Source organism: Colletotrichum higginsianum, chromosome 5 (genome assembly GCF_001672515.1).
Source record: "Colletotrichum higginsianum IMI 349063 chromosome 5, whole genome shotgun sequence".
NCBI classification, from domain to species: domain Eukaryota; kingdom Fungi; phylum Ascomycota; class Sordariomycetes; order Glomerellales; family Glomerellaceae; genus Colletotrichum; species Colletotrichum higginsianum.
Window position 1 is genome coordinate 894,106 of NC_030958.1, and position 17,093 is coordinate 911,198.

The 17,093-nt window shown below is 57.2% G+C and overlaps 7 protein-coding genes across 7 annotated transcripts; 4 read left to right on the forward strand and 3 right to left on the reverse strand.

Moving 5' to 3' along the window:
* Positions 1–117: 117 nt before the first annotated feature.
* On the reverse strand, positions 118–2,216 carry CH63R_07212 (RNA-binding protein; the record flags this gene model as incomplete). The annotated part of the gene is made up of 2 exons (XM_018302187.1): positions 118–2,076; positions 2,139–2,216. 2 exons carry the CDS (start codon positions 2,214–2,216, stop codon positions 118–120), a joined length of 2,037 nt encoding a protein of 678 aa, XP_018156965.1.
* Positions 2,217–2,252: 36 nt separating this feature from the next.
* On the reverse strand, positions 2,253–2,971 carry CH63R_07213 (G-patch domain-containing protein; the record flags this gene model as incomplete). The annotated part of the gene is made up of 2 exons (XM_018302188.1): positions 2,253–2,737; positions 2,854–2,971. 2 exons carry the CDS (start codon positions 2,969–2,971, stop codon positions 2,253–2,255), a joined length of 603 nt encoding a protein of 200 aa, XP_018156966.1.
* Positions 2,972–3,579: 608 nt separating this feature from the next.
* Positions 3,580–4,116, forward strand: CH63R_07214 (Molybdopterin synthase catalytic subunit; the record flags this gene model as incomplete). Its single annotated transcript, XM_018302189.1, has 1 exon — positions 3,580–4,116. One exon carries the CDS (start codon positions 3,580–3,582, stop codon positions 4,114–4,116), a length of 537 nt encoding a protein of 178 aa, XP_018156967.1.
* Positions 4,117–5,158: 1,042 nt separating this feature from the next.
* On the forward strand, positions 5,159–6,791 carry CH63R_07215 (Eukaryotic aspartyl protease; the record flags this gene model as incomplete). Its single annotated transcript, XM_018302190.1, has 3 exons — positions 5,159–5,773; positions 5,836–6,625; positions 6,730–6,791. 3 exons carry the CDS (start codon positions 5,159–5,161, stop codon positions 6,789–6,791), a joined length of 1,467 nt encoding a protein of 488 aa, XP_018156968.1.
* A 560-nt stretch (positions 6,792–7,351) lies between these two features.
* On the forward strand, positions 7,352–8,426 carry CH63R_07216 (Phosphoribosylaminoimidazole-succinocarboxamidesy nthase; the record flags this gene model as incomplete). The annotated part of the gene is made up of 3 exons (XM_018302191.1): positions 7,352–7,540; positions 7,631–7,790; positions 7,852–8,426. The coding sequence occupies 3 exons, from the start codon at positions 7,352–7,354 to the stop codon at positions 8,424–8,426; spliced, it is 924 nt and encodes a 307-aa protein (XP_018156969.1).
* A 341-nt stretch (positions 8,427–8,767) lies between these two features.
* CH63R_07217 (BTB/POZ domain-containing protein) lies at positions 8,768–10,879 on the reverse strand (the record flags this gene model as incomplete). Its single annotated transcript, XM_018302192.1, has 3 exons — positions 8,768–10,503; positions 10,553–10,568; positions 10,658–10,879. 3 exons carry the CDS (start codon positions 10,877–10,879, stop codon positions 8,768–8,770), a joined length of 1,974 nt encoding a protein of 657 aa, XP_018156970.1.
* Positions 10,880–11,519: 640 nt separating this feature from the next.
* Positions 11,520–13,823, forward strand: CH63R_07218 (G2-specific protein kinase nima; the record flags this gene model as incomplete). The annotated part of the gene is made up of 3 exons (XM_018302193.1): positions 11,520–11,562; positions 11,655–12,116; positions 12,169–13,823. The coding sequence occupies 3 exons, from the start codon at positions 11,520–11,522 to the stop codon at positions 13,821–13,823; spliced, it is 2,160 nt and encodes a 719-aa protein (XP_018156971.1).
* Positions 13,824–17,093: the final 3,270 nt, after the last annotated feature.

A 17,093-nucleotide genomic window follows, 5' to 3' on the forward strand; every position in this document is an offset into this window, starting at 1 on the left:
GTGATTTGTTTGTATGCGTCTCACTGCTACTTTATTCTCCATCCATGAAGAAACCGGTCTTTTTGCTCTTAATTTATGATGACCTGGTCACGAAAGACAAGAGACCCGTCCCACCCTTCAGCCCATCTTGTTGTACCGGTCTCTGGCCCGATCCTGCACCGTGTTGACGTACTCGGCGTAACTGTTCGTCGTTTTGCGCTGCGCCAGCTCCGCAGCGTCGCCTAGGTTGCCGCCCTCGGCGCCGAGACCGACGCCCTCTTGGTACGCGTGTGTCGCAATCACCTCGGTGCGGCCGTCGCCCTTGGCGCCGAGCCCCTGCCCCGTGCTCCACCCCATCTTCGCCAGCATCCCCGCGCCCTTGGACTGCGGAGGGGCCGGGGGTGGCGTCGTCTTCTTCTCGGCGGGCGGGCGAGCGGCCGCTTGCTTGTCGTCTTTGCGCGTGGGCTTGCCGGCCCCTTGCACAGGGGCCACCTTGGGTTTCGCGGGCTGGTTGAAGACCTCTCTGCGCTCCTTGGCCCGGTCTCGATACTGCGGCCCTGACTCCTCCTTCGGCTGCTCCTCCGCCTGCTTCGCCATCCTCTTGTCCCGCGCGGCCAACCGCGGTTTGGCGGCCTTGACCTTGTCCGCGTCCGCCATGGCGTTCTTGTGGTTCCTCGACTTCTCGTGAGTGTTGAGATCCTCCAGCGTCTTGTATTTCATCATGCAGATCAGGCAGCAAATCTTTTCGCGGTCGACGTATGATACTGGTGTTGCTTCCGCCGCCACCGGCGTCGGGTCTGGAGTTCTGCCGCCCGTCATCGATGTCGGTACCGAGGTTGGGCCACCGGATTCCCTGGCGGTTGCCTCACTAGGCGGCGTTGCTGTCGGTGCCGGTGATCTCGATAAGCTCGCCCCCGTGAGCGAAATTTTGATCGGACCGGTGGAGATTGCATTCGAGCCAGACAGAGGTATCTTGATTGGAGCACGCTCTTCGGACTGACGCTGGTCGCCGCCGTTGTCGTTGCCGACGGGCAGGTCCGCGACTCGCTTGCCCTCGTGAATCTCGTCGTGCCGCCTCTGCCAGAACGCCATTTGACCAGCCATCGGCACTGACTTTTTGGCCGTTGAGGAAGGCATGCTTCCGTCCGCCTTGCGTTTCTTGGTCTTTTTGGATTCATCGTTGGCGTCGGTCTTGCTTCCGTCTGCAGATGTGCCGCCAGGAGGTGCCTGAGTGATCACTCTCTGACTGGGATAGACGTGCGGCTCCCAGTACTTGACGCGGATTGATGGATTAAATAGCGGATTGAACGAGATGCGCTCGATGGCACGGGTGACCTCTCGAAGTTCTGGAACGAAGACGCCCAGATGAATGGTTGAGACCGTCACGGGCTGCGAGGCGATGGTAAACTCGCGCATCATCTTGAACTTTTGCATCGCCGCCAAGGCGTCCTCCACGGTCCAAAATTCAGCAAAGCCAAAGTTGAACGACTCGTTCGTGTCTTGGTCTCGCATCAAGAACGTGCGATGGAGCGAGCCTGGCCTTGCGCCGTAGCCGGATGCGTCGCCGGTCGGCGCAGTAGATTTGAGTTTCGGCTGGTCGCCGGAGCCTCTTGATGCTGCGGGTTTCTGCACCAGCTGAAGCTTGCTGGCGCCCGCAGAGAATACATCCTCATTGACAGCAGTTGCCAAAGGGAAGAATACCAGGATCTGCGAGGGTGTATCAGCCGCATCACTTTCACCGGTCAAGAGATGCCGGTATTGAGATGGATCTGGTGAGGTCAGCACGACTTCCGGAGCACATGGCAATGGATTGTGGGGCAGCATCGTACCCGTTGGCGGACCACCGCAGTTTTTGCAGCGACTTCTCGTTGCGTAGTTTGAAAAGTCGCACGTCGGACAGTTCCAGTTAGGGGAGAGGCCGGCACGGTTATCCCTCTCGGCGTCATCGCGGCTCCTTGCGTAGTGGATGTAGATAGAGGTCATCCCATCGGCGTCACCGTCCACCAAGCCAGCAAAGTCGAGCGTCAGCTTGGGGTAGTTCTCCTTGACGAACTCCACGGCGTCATCGACGTTGTCGAATTGTACGAAAGCGCGGCGCTGGCCTACGATGGATATGAGCTATTGTCGGGTGTAGAAAACGGGCCTTTTGGATCTCTTACCTCGCCCCGACGGGAGGCGGATGTCGACGGCTGGGTAGTTGGATAAGCCGGCCTGTCGAAGAAGAGAGTCTCGCACATCCTCCAGAGACAGGCCTATGGGAAGGCCTTCGAGAATCACAGTGTCACTCGGAGCACCAGCTTGTCGAAGAGGCGATGCAGAGCGATCGCGACGAGAATAGCGACCTGGGCTGCGACCTGGAGAGGGGGAAAGATGACGAAAATCCTCGTCAGGACCACGTCGGGCATCATCGCGGCGAGTGCCATCGTCGTGGTGAGAGCGAGGGTAGCCCCGGCCACCTCGATCGTAACGACGTGGTCCGCGGTCGTCGCCGTCATATGGGTGAAGTAGCGGAGGGTCTTCATCACGGCGATCCACATCGTCATGCCCACCACGGCCTTGATCTCTCGATCCAGGACGTGGCTGGTAGGCCTCACGCGGCGGTCCATGATAGTAGCGATCGTCGTAGTCTCTGGGGCGGTACTCTGGCCCGTCACGATGCCAATCACGTAGGCGACCGCGATCAGCGTCACGGGGTCGGTTGTCCTTGGCGGCGTAGCTGATGGTGTCGTCGTCGTCGTAGGACAGCTCGAGGTTATTCCTGGGGGGAGACCTAGAGGCGTCTCGTCGTCCCGTGGGGAAGTTAGCGGAAGCTCAAACCAGCCAGATATTCTGCAGATGGTCATGTCCTCCGCAGGCTCAGCTTAGTCTCTTTACCCTGCCGCGTCCGATAGCCGTCGTTGTGGGAGTGGTGCTGGTTGATGTGATCTCGCGGAGGGGATCTTCGTCGATCGTAAGGTCCCCTCTCCGTCGAGCGATGGGTGTCCTCGTACATGATCGCGAGTCGCAATTAAAATGGCTGCGGCCTCTGTTTGCCAGATTGCTGAGGGAGGTTGGAGAGAGGGAGAGAAGTTGAAGAAGAGACGATCCACCTGGGGTCTGGCTTGCCTCATCTCGCTGCTTAGTCATACTAGGCGACCGATAAGCTTGTCGATAGGCAACGGCTGGTCTGTGCCCCGCTCAACTACCCCTGTGTCCATCCCTGTCCAGCTTGGATGTCACTTTGCCAATATTTATTGTCTTGTCCCTTATCCCTCCTGTCACTCTGCCCTATGAAGCAGCACGAGTTACGGCGGACGTGGTGACAGCAGCCAAGTGAAGTTGAGTTATTCGGTGAATTGAGTTTTCCAATAGGCGCAATCGCAAACCTCTTCTCAAGCCGAAGCCGGGGGGGATCAATCTCTTTAATTCCGTATTTCTGCAGGTCGTATTTACACAGTCTGAGACCCTGAACCCCGCAGTTCTGTTCTTAGCGGGCCGCGGAACGTCAACGTCGAACTATTGACGCATTCGTCAAGTGTCACCGTCCAAAGCAAGAAACACGCCTTCGACATCTCCGAGATACAACCTACTGTACCAAGCTCTCACACCAAACAATAGACAATGGACCCTCAAGACCGCGGGCCTTGGGAGGTCTCCGATGGCGCTTGCTACGTCGCCCTCACCTACGACGTCCTCGACGCCACGTCCATCATGAACCGAGTCCGCTCACCACAGGCCGGGGCCATCGTCCTCTTCTCCGGCACAACGCGCGACACCTTTGGTGACAAGCCCGTCAAGGAGCTCCAGTACAGCGCGTACACTCCGCTCGCCCTTCGTACGATGCTCTCTATCTCTAAGAGCATCCTCGAGCGGCACGGCCTCAAGGGGGTCGCCATGATCCACCGCCTTGGCACGGTGCCCATCGGCGAGGAGAGCATCCTGATTGCCGTCTCGTCCCCGCACAGGCAGGCGGCGTGGAGGGCGGGCGAGGAGGCTCTGGAAGAGTGCAAGGCCAAGGTCGAGGTATGGAAGCGAGAGGAGTTCCACGGCGAAGAGGGCGTGTGGAGGGCGAATCGAGACGGCGTCGCTGGACAGAAAGTGGTCGACGCAGACAGCGAGGCTGGGGAGCCTGCTCAAAAGCCACCGGCTCCTGCGTAGAGACCAACGACCTGCTTAGAGATACAAAGAGTCTGTTTTATGTGGTTCTGGGTGCAACTACACATCAACATTTATCAATCGTCGAGATGGTGTCCGAATACTCTCACTCGTGGGAGCCCCAACCCCAGATACCTATATCTACTGTCTATTATCCGGAGACTGCCCAAACCAGCAACCTCTTAACACATCACAAGGTCAAATTTCCAATACATCCAACGTCTTCCGATGTAGAAATAACAATGGCGATGTCGGCCTTGTCACAAAGAAAAGAAACCGCAGGGGTTGGGGGTGGCTTGCGCCAGTCATCGGGTGGTCTGTCAGGTTTAGTAAGCACTTTAAACCATTAGTGACTTTGTCTTAGTTGGCAACCCAATACTTCTTTCTCCCTCGCAACTTTCCATCGAAGCCAACAAAGCAAAGCCCCAAACGCCGAGTCTAGGTTGGGGGCTTGACACGTCTCTTAATCCTCTCTTTGCTGAAATGTTACCGAGTCAGCTTGGCTCCTGTGTTCCTAATGAGCCTCGCCGCCCTGGGAAAGGAGGCTATTGTCACCTGTCAGGTGCGCCAACGGCCAAGAAAAGGCTGAAGGCCCCGTCTGGATGTGCTGTGCCTCTCTAACCATCTCGGGTCTGGCGCCATCAATATTGCCCCCCCAAAGGGCCCAATCTCGTGAAAGAAGTCCTTCCAATCTTTTCAGGCGGTGCAATCGTTTCTGCAAGTTGGCTCCCACGGGTCCAAATAGGTCGCCAAGCTGGGGCAGGGACGCTACCCACCCCCCCATAATCACGGCTGAATTACAACAAGCCCGCAGGTCAGAAAAGCAAGGCTGAAGTCTGGCGATACCACCGATCTTGCCTCCCTTTTTTATTTCTTTTTCTTCTCTTCTTTTCTTCTTCGCTGTCGATTTTCAACGGTTCATGCGCTGCAGATCGTTGTCGACGGCGTCTTGCACGCGGGTTCCAGCATCACCTCTCAATTCAAGCTTGTCCGCATCGCGGGTAGTAACAGGAACGACGAACCAGCCACCCAACCGTCGACGAGGATGCGGCTTTCCAAGACCTTGGCCTTCGCGGCGCTGTTGAACGAGAGCGCCTCGTCGAAAGTCGTCTCGGCCAACTTCCACAGGGTTCAGTTCCCTGTCGACCTGGTACAGATTACGCGCCGTGGTGACACCCTGAACCTCGCCGCCATCAACAACATCACCGGCGGCGGATATTATTCCGAGGTGTACATCGGCACTCCGGGCCAGAAGACGCTGCTACACCTCGACACGGGCAGTAGCGACACGTGGGTCGTCGACAAGCAGGCTGACCTGTGCATAAGCCGGTCGCTACAAGCCCAGGTTGGCGGAGGCTGCGTCAAGCCCATCGACTCGAGCGCGAGTTCCACCTTCAAGGTCGTGAGTCGCAACGGCTTTGACATCACGTACCTTGACGGCAGGAATATCCGGGGAGACTACATCCAGGATACCGTGAGTTTCGATGGCAAAACAACCACCAACCAACAGCTAGGCTTCGCTACCCAAACTGTCAAGGGTTCGGGCTTGATGGGCCTGGGCTTCTCCGAGGGCGTTTCATCGCGGCGTCGATATCCCACCATTCTCGACAGCATGGTTGCGCAAGGCCATATAGGCCGGAAGGCGTTCAGCATGTGGCTGGTATGCAACTCGGCCTCCGCAACTTGGCAGCTTCCTCTCTAACCGCACATTGTTTTTCACAGAATGACCTGTCCTCGTCCGAGGGGACTGTCCTCTTTGGAGGGGTTGACACGGAAAAGTACGTTGGAACGCTCACCACGCTTCCGCTCGTCGAGGACCCCAACTCGGGCAGCATCACCAGCTACAGCATCGCCATGACTGGAGTCGCAGTCGAGACCCCCGATGAGAAGCTGGTCCAAATGACCGCGGGTTCCTTCAACGCCACAACCATTCTCGACTCCGGCTCTACCGTGTGCCTATTCCCCGAAAGGCTGACCAAGTCCATCTGGGCGAAGTTCGGCGTCGTCGATGCAGGATACGGGCTCATCGACTGCAAATGGAGAGGGGCCATGGGCGAGGGCCACTTCATCGACTTCGACTTGGCGCGCGTCAAGATCCGAGTCCCACTGGAGGAGATGGTCCTCGACAACCTCGACCGCATCATGGACCAGCTCGACGACCTCACCCCCTTCGACCGGACCTGCATGTTCGGGATCCAGAACAGCGCCATCTTCGACGTCACGAGCAGCAGATTCGCCATCCTGGGAGACACCTTCCTGCGGAGCGCGTACGTCGTGTACGATGAAACCAACCAGCAGGTCGGCATTGCCCAAGCGAACCTCAACTCGAGCCGGTCCAACATCATCGAGCTGCGCGCCGACGGGAGCGCACTGCCGACGGCCACAGGCGTGGCGAGCCAAGTCACAACGCCTGCTCCGACGCGGACGGCCAGCGGAGGCGCAACACATCTTGTTTCGACGGCCTCATCGACGCCTACTGCAGGCGAATCCAAGAGCGCTGCGTCTCATCACAGTGCGCCGTCTTTGGGATCAGGTGGAATTTTCGCTGTGTTGGCCATGGCTGTGTTCACCGCCACGGGAACGATGCTTCTAACGGGTTGACATTGGTTGTTGAAGCAGTTGTCCTGCTAGGAATACTGGTTCTGCTGCAGGCATTCGAAGGGCAAAGAGGAGTTTAGAATAGGTTCTAGCACAATCGCAACAAAACCAAGACACAATAAAGTCTTGATGATATTATTCCCCTGAGACCTTTTGTGACTTGCAGTCCATGATTCAAGGTTTGTCATGCGGAACTTTGTAGCAAAGTTCGAGCCCGGAGTGCACAGTTGGCACACAATCCCCCAGTGGAGCGGCTGTACCCGAAGGGGAAATTTTTTTTCTCATGGGCTTTTCGTCAACCCGGATGCCGAGCGGCTTTTCCACTTCACATTCCACCATTGTCATTCCGAAACTCGGCTTCACCTTTTTTTTTTTTTTTTTTGACTCACCTCTCATACCCACATTCACCGGGAGAAAAACAGCAGCACCGGGCCCTTTTGATACGTCTCTCGTGCTCGCGTGCCCTTTAACAGTGTTTCTCCTCTTAGACACTTACTAAACAGCCAAACACTTGCTTGGTATCAGCTTCTTCTGCCCCTCCATCGTAACCCCTCCAAAACGACAAATTTACCCCTCCACCCCACTCACTCACTCAACTCAACTCAACTCATACACACACACTCAAACTCACACTCACATAATGGCCACCGACCGAGTCACGTCCGTCGACCTCACCGGTCTCAAGAAGATCGGCCAGGGCAAGGTCCGCGATGTCTTCGAGGTCGACGACAAAACGCTCCTTTTCGTCGCCTCCGATCGCGTCTCAGCCTTTGACGTCGTCATGAAGAATGGCATCCCCGACAAGGGCGCCATCCTCACCCACGCCTCTGTAAGAGCTCACTCACCCCATCACTCACCCCTCGGGCCAAAACCAAACATGAGACAATAGTCTTGCTAAGAGGAAACAATCCGTTCATAGGCACACTGGTTCAAGGTCCTCTCGGACCGAGTCCCCGGTCTCAAGACCCACTTCCTCACCCTCGACCCTCCGGCCGGCCTGCCCGCCGCCGACGCCGCCCTCATCAAGAACCGCGCCATGCAGGTCCGCCGTCTCAAGGTCATCCCCCTGGAGGCCATTGGTACATTTAGCCCCTCTTTCTCACACTCACACTCACCACTCCCCGGCTAACACATCGCCAGTCCGCGGCTACATCACCGGCTCCGCCTGGAACGAGTACAAGGCCAAGGGCACCGTCCACGGCATCCAGGTTCCCGCCGGCATGCAGCAGTCCCAGGCCTTCGAGACGCCTCTCTACACGCCCAGCACCAAGGCCGAGCAGGGCGAGCACGACGAGAACATCCACCCGGACGAGGCCGTCCGCCTCGTCGGCGAGAAGCACGCGCGCCGCGTCGAGGAGCTGGCGCTGCGCCTCTATGCCGCGGCGCGCGACTACGCCGCCGAGCGCGGCATCATCCTCGCCGACACCAAGTTCGAGTTCGGCGTCGACCCGGACACGGACGAGGTCGTGCTCGTGGACGAGGTGCTCACGCCGGACAGCAGCCGGTACTGGCCCGCCGACAAGTACGAGGTTGGCCGCGACCAGGAGAGCTTCGACAAGCAGTTCATCCGCAACTGGCTCATCGAGCAAGGGCTCAAGGGGAAGGAGGGCGTCGCGCTGCCCGAGGACGTGTGCCGGGCCACGGCGGAGAAGTACAAGGACGTTTTCCTGAAGCTGGTGGGCCAGAGCTTCGACGAGGTTGTTGCGCGGTCGTAGCCGTGGGGGTTGAAGGGTCTGTTATGTGACGGTGTTTGGTGCGAGTGCTGCTATACCACAGGCTGATATCGGACGTCCGCTAGAGCGGGTAGGGAAAGAATGAAAAAAAAAAGCGGGATAACACTTGCAGTGGGCCATCGTTCGTTTTGGTCCACCATCGGGGCCTGTGATAAATACGGTGCGAAGGCCATCGCCCAGGTCCCTTGACGATATAAGCCGATGTAAAGAGGACTTCTCAGACCATTCGGTTAAGGAAACCAACGTCCTGCGTACACAGGACAAGCGCTTTTCTCAATGGGCATCGGTGATTTCTAGCTCTAGGGAATCTAATTATGTACCGTCTACGCGTCCAGCTTCAAGCGATCCAGCATGGTGTCGATCTTCCCAAGTAATATCTGGTAGTTGATGGCATCTGATGCGAACTCGTCCTCGGCCACCTCACCGGCCAACGTTTTGACACCCTGGCCGCTCTCGCCGTCCTCTCCGCTCTCTCCGCCCTCGCCGTCCCTCACAGAAGTCGCAGCGGATGCCGCTTCCACGGGGGCGGCAATGGGCTCCTCCTTCCCATCAGTCTGCCGCTGCTGCTGCTGCTGCTCACTCTGCACGGCAATGGTCTCCGCCAGGGCGGCGTCGATCTCGCCCTCCTCGTCCATCATCTCGTCGAGGTTGGCGTCCTCGAAGCGCAGGCGGAACCGCTCGCCCAGGTAGTACCGGATGTCGTCCAGCAGCTCGATGGTGTCCGTCTCCTGACGGTTCCTGATCCGCTCGGCGCTCTCGCGGATGAGCTCAGCGAACTCGGGCTCGTCGATATAGTCCTCCAGCCGGTCGGCGAGGTACCGCGCGCCGAACTCCTCGAGCCGCTGCACCCGCAAGTCCCAGGCTGCGTGGATTACGTCATAGATGTTGATGGGTTCCATCTCGTCCTGCTGCTGTTGCTGCTCTTCACCCTCCTCCTGCCGCCCCGCTGAGGCGTGCGTGCGGTCGGCCCACACATTGCTGTTGCCGCTGCCCAGGGTGCTGATGGCCTGCGCGGCCTTGGTCTTGAGCTTGTCGAGGAACAGGATGTCGGCCGTGTACAGCAGGTCTAGGGCGAGTTCGAGGGGGCAGTCGACCTTTTCGGTGTAGAGGTAAGTAAGGACGATCTCGAGGACGTCAGGCATGCAGTCCACCGTGACGACGTGGAGGTGCTCCGAGTCCTGCGCCTCGCGGAAATCGCTGGAGAACATGGTCTCGAAGTAGGGGCTGCGGATGAGCATCGCCTTGTGCACCGGGTACACCACCGATTTCCTAGGCCTCCGCTTCGGCCTGTCGCCATCAGTGTTAACGGCCGGGCCAAGGGGGATCCCATTGAGGCGGACAACGCCGGCGTTGGCGTCGTCGTCCTCTCCCGCGTCATTCCCGACCTCGTCACTCTCGGGTTCGTGCGCACAGAGGAGGCAGTCAGCGAAGATGGAGTTGTCGTGGCGCCACTTAATGTCGCCTACGCGCTTCGTCTCGACGACCATCTTGTGGCCGAGGACCTTGTCGCGGTAGAAGCGCTCGACCTGGCCCTGGGCGCGTTTCACCTCGTCCTCATACCGCTGGCGCGCGAGGCGACGGTCGCCGCCCGCGAGGATCGCCTCCCAGAGCTGCTCGATCTCGAGCTGCTTGCTGAGCTTGTCGACGCCTGTGAGCACCTCCTCCTCCGAGACGGTGCTGCGCGGGGTGACGACGTCTCTCGGGACCTCGCCGAGGTAGAGGTAGCGCAGGGCGACCTGGAAGGACTCCAGCGGGAGGGTGGACGGGAGCTTCCACGTTGTTGTTTCGGGCGCGTCGGACAGCTTCCTACGAAAGTACGGCGTCCGCGCCGCCAGGATGAACTTGTGCAGGTCGAAGGACTGCGCCGCGGCGATCAGGCCGATGTCCGCTGTCTTTGGGACGTCCTTCGAGAGGAGACTGGTGATGTGACCCGCCCATGGCTGCAGAGGATCCGTCGATTTCGAGTAGTCATACTCCAAAAGAAGGTTCCGTATCCTGTCGTTGAGGGCGTTGTAGATGCATCTCTCCCCTTGGAACGTATTTCTCTCAGCCAGAGCACCTGGTTCGGTTCAGTCAACAACACCACTCATGAGCATCGCGGTACTCACCGGACTCCAGGAGCAGCTGTACGAGTTCCAGGTGGCCACATAGACTAGCCTTGACACCTCTCATCAGTGACATCCCAGCTGGGTCCATCCTCTTGGTACACTTACAATGATCAGGGGGGTATAGTCAAAGCGATCCTTGCCATTGATGTTCACGCCCGCCGATATCAGCTCTTGGCACGTCTTCAGGTCACCCCTCCTGCAAGCCAGCAGGAAGGCCTCAAACTCGACGGACTGATCCAGGGGATTGTCCTCTCTCAACACGCCATTTTTGATCAATTCATTCTCGTTTTTGAGCTGTATTTCGAGTTCGTCTTTCCGAAGCACCATTGTGGTGGGGTTGCTTAGAAGAACACTCTAGAAGGGTCTATATCCAAAGCCACAGAGGTAGACAGCAAAGCCAGACTTAGAAACCGATGCATGAAAGGAGGTCCTTCTGTCAGGTCAATGAGAGGAAGTTGCGTGAGAGAAAGAGGGAGAGGGTGTGTGTCAAGTCCGATAACTCCATGCCCACCTCCATGAATCTCGCCTCCGCACAGGCCACTAAGGACTTTGGTTACGTGATGGCCTCTTGCCTCTTGCGCACATCAACAGGACCCCTCTGTGGACCCTTCGGGAGGTTTATCTCTTATCAGTGCTCTTTTATCGATAGAAGCTGTCTAGATCGTCCTAGAGAAGTGGGGACCCAAGCTCCAGGGAAGGATCATCTCTGCTCCGACACTAGCGCCGTTGCCATGGCACCTGCCCCCAGTTGTTTACCGAGCTCGATCTTGTTAGTGCCCATGCATCCAACCTCTGTTCACCAGCTTTGACTTGCTGTGCACATTCGGTCAACTACCACCACCATCACCACCAACAGCTTGGTTACTAACAATAGCAGGTTCGCAACGCCGCCACCAATTGCCTCTCAACTTCTATGGATACACACAGAGATTCCTTCTAATCAGATTCATTGCGCATTGTATCCAAGATGACTTCAGAGGCGGACAAGTATGAGGTGCTGGAGAAAATCGGTATGCACACCTACTCACAAGCTTTTTTCCCCTTCCGCAGTGCAACCCTGCCCTCCTCAAAGAGCATTTGGCTGACGCATGGAACAAAACAGGTCATGGCTCCTTTGGAATCATCCGAAAGGTTCGGAGAAAGGCCGACAGCCTCGTCATGTGCCGGAAGGAAATCAGCTATCTCAAGATGTCGCAAAAGGAGCGCGAGCAGCTCCACGCCGAGTTCCAGATCCTCTCGACCCTCCGCCACCAAAATATTGTCGGCTACTACCACCGCGAGCACCTCAAATCCACTCAGGACCTCCACCTCTACATGGAGTACTGCGGCAATGGCGACCTGGGTCGCGTCATCAGAGACCTGGCCGTAAAGGGACAGCGCGCGCAAGAGTCGTTCGTGTGGAGCATCTTCTCGCAGCTGGTTACTGCGCTCTACAGATGTCACTACGGCATTGACCCTCCCGAAGTCGGCAGCAACGTGTTGGGTCTCTTCAGCACAGCTTCCAAGCCAAAGACGCCCCCCGGCACCATGACGATCCTGCATCGCGACCTGAAGCCTGAGAATGGTACGTTTCGTCGCCCTACCAACCATCGGCGTGTTTGCTAACCACGTGATAGTCTTCCTGGGAGAGGACAACTCGGTGAAGCTTGGCGACTTCGGTCTGTCCAAAATGATTCAGTCCCACGACTTCGCCTCGACCTACGTCGGCACGCCCTTCTACATGTCGCCCGAGATCTGCGCCGCCGAGAAGTACACCCTAAAGTCCGACATCTGGTCTCTGGGATGCATCATCTACGAACTCTGCGCTCGCGAGCCCCCCTTCAACGCCAAGTCGCATTTCCAGCTGGTCCAGAAGATCAAGGAGGGCAAGGTGTCGCCCTTGCCTAGCTGCTATTCAAGCGAGCTCATGGGTACCATCAAAGATTGTCTGAGAGTCAACCCCGATCACCGCCCGGACACTGCACAGCTTCTCAACCTCCCGGTCGTCCGACTGATGCGCAAAGAGAGGGAGGTCGTCGAGCTCAACAAGGTCATCAAAGCCAAGGAGGATGCGCTGGCGCGTCGGGTGAAGGAGTTGGATGAGAAGACTGCTGCCTTTGAGGCCGACAAGGCCGCCGTCAGGCAAGAAGTAGACAGCTCGCTGCGGAGAGAATGGGAGGTCAAGGCCCGCCTTGAGATCGACCGCCAGATCAACTCGGAAATCGAAGCCCTCCGCAAGCGATTCGAGAGCGAAGTGCAGTCTCGCGTCGAGGCAGAGCTGCAGAGAAAGACGGCCAGCATGACCATCGAATCCGCCCAGGCGCACGACCTCGACAGTTCTCTGACCAAGTCCGAGTACCCGCGATCATCGGTCGGCAACGGCAGCGTCGATGAGGAACTGTCGACGTCGACGGACCTCACCGACATCTCGACCGACAGCCCTATCGCGAATAAGAAGGCCACTCGCACGCCCTTCGGCCGAGCCCAGACCATGTTTGTTGGCGGCATGGGTACTCCCATGGACATCGAGATGGCATCTCCATCGCCCATCAACATTGCTTCCCTGTCGCTTTCTCCTCGACGCACCGCCGCCACCAGAGTACCGAACCTTAACAGCGGTAACATCTTCTCCGAGAACGCCGGCGCGTCGAGCGATCCCATGTGGGACCTTCATCGCGATACCATCTGCATCGACTCGGACGACGAGGACGTCGTTCCCTCGCCGACGCGCAACATCAAGTCGAGACAGAATCCCTTCACATCCAAGGACCGCCCTGTCCTGACGTCTCAGAAGTCGGTTCCCATTTCGCGAGTCAAGCCTCAGTTCTCGGCGAACGGCCTGAACCAAAATAAGACGCTGCCCACGCTGCCCAACATGGCCTCGAACCCCGACTTGGGCCGTGGCGTCCGCGAGCGAGGTCAGTCACCCAGCCGCCGGCTGAGTAAGATTCCTTCGGCGGCGAACTTGACGGCTACGAGCGGCGGCGAATCCCCGGGCGGTCTTTCCCGCAAGAACTCAACCAAGAAGGACCAGGAGCCCCTTGGCAAGCTCGCTGCGAAGAACAACATCAAGGGCAGGACGCTGGTTGAACTCCAGCAGGCCCGAGCAGGCGGCCGCCCCCTCTCGGCCGTCATGTCTGGCGGCGAGAACATCAGTCCTAAGAGGGCGTTCAAGGACCGCATCGCGGAGCGCCGGGCCAGCGGCGGCGAGCCTGCTGCAGTTTGGGATCCTGAGCGGGATGAGATGCCCAGTCCTTTCTTGGTGCGGCGCAAGCCCATGGCCAGAGTCTAAGATGATTTCTTTTCTGTTGGCATAACACAAGCGTTGGTTTGCGAAGAGATACCAAAGCATGCACACGGGTCATTCATGGGAGGGATTGTCTTTTTCTTTCTTTCTTTTGTCTCCCCTGCTCCTTTGTCATTACCATCGTTTTCATCACTCTCCTTTGTTCTGGCGGCACCGAAAAAAAGAAACAAGTCGGGAGACAGAAACACTCCGATGGGAGTAATTGTGGGTATCATACACACAACAATCATGAGTCCTGGTGATGACCAGACGGGACTCTTGACTTATACACTTATGAAGATGATTTTCAGAGGTGTTGGATGGAATTGGGTGTTGCCGGACTCGGCTGGGGGAGGTGTCATTTACATTGCGGACGCCGCCACGGCGTTGAGGTAGATTGTTTGTTGGCTACCTGTACAAGTTGCATCAGGGTTGCAGGTGTACTTTTATCATGGACGAGACAAATATCCATCTTTCAGTGCCTATTGTGTGCATACATATCCATAGTACTGGAATTACTGAACTGGGTGAGATGCTCTGCACGCGCGATCTTGTAGTATTGGGACACGACATGCGTTATCGTCTGTCGGCATGCCAATAGTTGCTAGGTCCCGAGTTCCTTACTCGAACTGGCACGAGAGGTCTCCGTGGCACCCGGTTGTGTTCAACTAAGCATCTCATCTCAAGCATGCAGAGTTGGAGACATTCCGGGGTTGGTCGGACGAAAAGAGACTGGCCAAACATGTCAGAGACACTATCACATTCCAGACGCCTTCCGAGGTTTCTGCGCCATGTTGTCTCCTTGACTCGTCGCGACGACGACGACGACGACGCCGGCGCCGCCCCAATGATGATGGATGATTGGGCATTGGCCGAGACACGAAACGGTCAAAGAGCAAGAAAGAGACTGGGAAAAGGTAATGCTTGCTTTTTCTCTCAGTTGTAAGCCTTTGGTAAGCACATCATGCATGACTTCCCTGAGACCGCCCCCCCCCCCCCCCCCCCCCCCCCTTTTTATATGCATAGCACCGAGTCTAATACAGCCCCCGCTAGAAACATCGTCGTCCGTCATCATCTCATTGCTTTACAGTCTTACCGAGAGATCTTTGTTCCAATAGTAGGGCCGGGGGATAACTGTAGACGCGCGAGTGCCGGGTCTTCCTAACCGGTATGTATATGTATGCATGTCTCAGAAACGCATGCCCGCGTCCGCATATGCGTGCAGGCCCGCCAGCGACACCCTACAGCCGCCGTCTCCAGACGATGTGTCGTAAGGAAGATCAGTAGTACGGGCAGTTGTTCGATATGTGAGGGACGGGACGAGGTGGTTGGTGGTAGAGGGGTGCGATGTATAGGGGGCGAGGAGAAGGAGGAGGAGGAGGAGCATGTGTTTGCTTGGTGATCGCTGCGTCGGTCATCATGGCGCTGAGACATGACTTCCTGTGTGTGATGGACGGCATATGTGATTGCGGGCATTTGCTGCATTAGCTCCGTCGTTTCCTCGAGAGACGGAGACGGACGAGGCGCGCCTGGAAATGTTCCCTTTGGACATCAACGAAAGTGAGCCCCCCGCCGTTACGTTGGGAATAGCTTCCTGGGCTGCTCGGACTCGAGCTTGTTTAACCTATTGCTTTCGTTACCCTCGGGATAGAATGACTTTGCCCTCCCGAGAAGGGGGAGGGGGTTGTAGAGGGCATACGCGGTGACCACATACGCGGCATTGGGGGGGAACCGACGTGGTTCGTTCATCAGCTCATCAGGCCAGGCCAGGCTCAGGGTCCATTTAGGTTTGGTGTTGTCATGAGATATTTTCTTTTGTATCTTTATTTCATTGCTCGCTTAGCCTCCCCCCTTGCGCAGCTTAATGAGCGTCCCGTCCCCTGGCGGTTCCTTCTCGCATACGTATGTGAGAGAGAGAGAGAGAGAGAAAGATAGAGGAGGGGAGGAATGGGAGGAGAGGCTGTAGAGCACCCAAGAGCAGTGGCCGCAGAGAGATCGGCTTGCTCTGCGGGCGACGTGCAGATTGGGTGTTAGAAAAAGCCCCGGAAGAAGCAAAGAGGCCTGCCCGCGTCTCTCTCCCGCGCCGACGGAAGCAAGGTTAAGGCCAAGGTCAAGGTCAAGGGGGCGAGGCAGGTAGGTAGGCTTGCTCTCTACCTCTCCAATAACCACCATACTCTCTCCATGCCGACCCTCGCGTCAGTCTCGACTCTCAAGTGCTTTTCGAGGCATTCGCGAAGAGACTAACGAAGTGGTTGTCCAAGTCGGACTAGTGTTCCCCGGAGAAAGGGGACACTAATACCATACCCTGAAGCTTTCCAAGGCCAGGCAGGCATGGGTGAGGGATGGGTTGTGCAGGGCTGTCTTGTTTTATGGGACGCCAGATTTATCACTTCGTGATCGCCATGGAATAAGATCTAGATTGTGGGTGATGCGGTATCTCGAGTCTCCCAGGCTGTAGGCTGTAAAGATTAGGTTGTCTGGGGGGCGGGGAGGAGACATGTCTTGGTCTGTTTTTTTTGCGTGTGTCTCAGTCGTATTCGTCGACTAGCGATGGTTTTGTCTTATGAGAAGATGAGCAAGGGGAACCGAAAACGAGACGACGTCGACAACGTCGACATTCCTCAACCACCCCCCCATTCCGATCATGACGCCGGCGCTCCTGGACCTGCCCCCCACCCCTGGTTGGATTTTCTCTACGTTGAACGTAGGGTTCAGGCGAAAGGAAGGGGACGGCGCGTCGTTCCCCCAAACGCGTTGTCTCAAGCCACACGAAGCGACAAGTGCTTCTAGCCGGGCCACTAACGGGCTTCGAGTGCCAGCCACAACGGCAGCTAGAACACTCAGCTCAGAGTCGAGGGAGAGAGCGAGCTGTGTGTTTTCTTCTTTTGTTTCTCGCTCAGTGAGACACGTAGGGGAATTTCCACGTATTGTTGAGCTTGGCGTTGTCCACGAAGATAAAGACCAAAAGAGTGAGTGAGAGAGAGGGACACCTACCCAAGTACTGGTCTCAGTCAACCCTGCCCCCTGGAGGACGCTTTCTTTCCCCCCCGGATGGCCCTACCGAGAACAGAAGTGACGTCCGCGTTGCGGGATCGCCAAAACGTTCGTTTCTCGAGGGGAGGGGGGTGTTGTGCAGCTTGCAACATGCAGCTTGCGGTGGTTATGGTCGTGGTGGGGAGGACCAAACAATTTTTGCTTTTTCTTGTTCCCTGAGAGCACCATTGTATCTTGGGACATTACTCGCTTTTTCTTGCTTTTTCCTATTTCCTGCCCGTC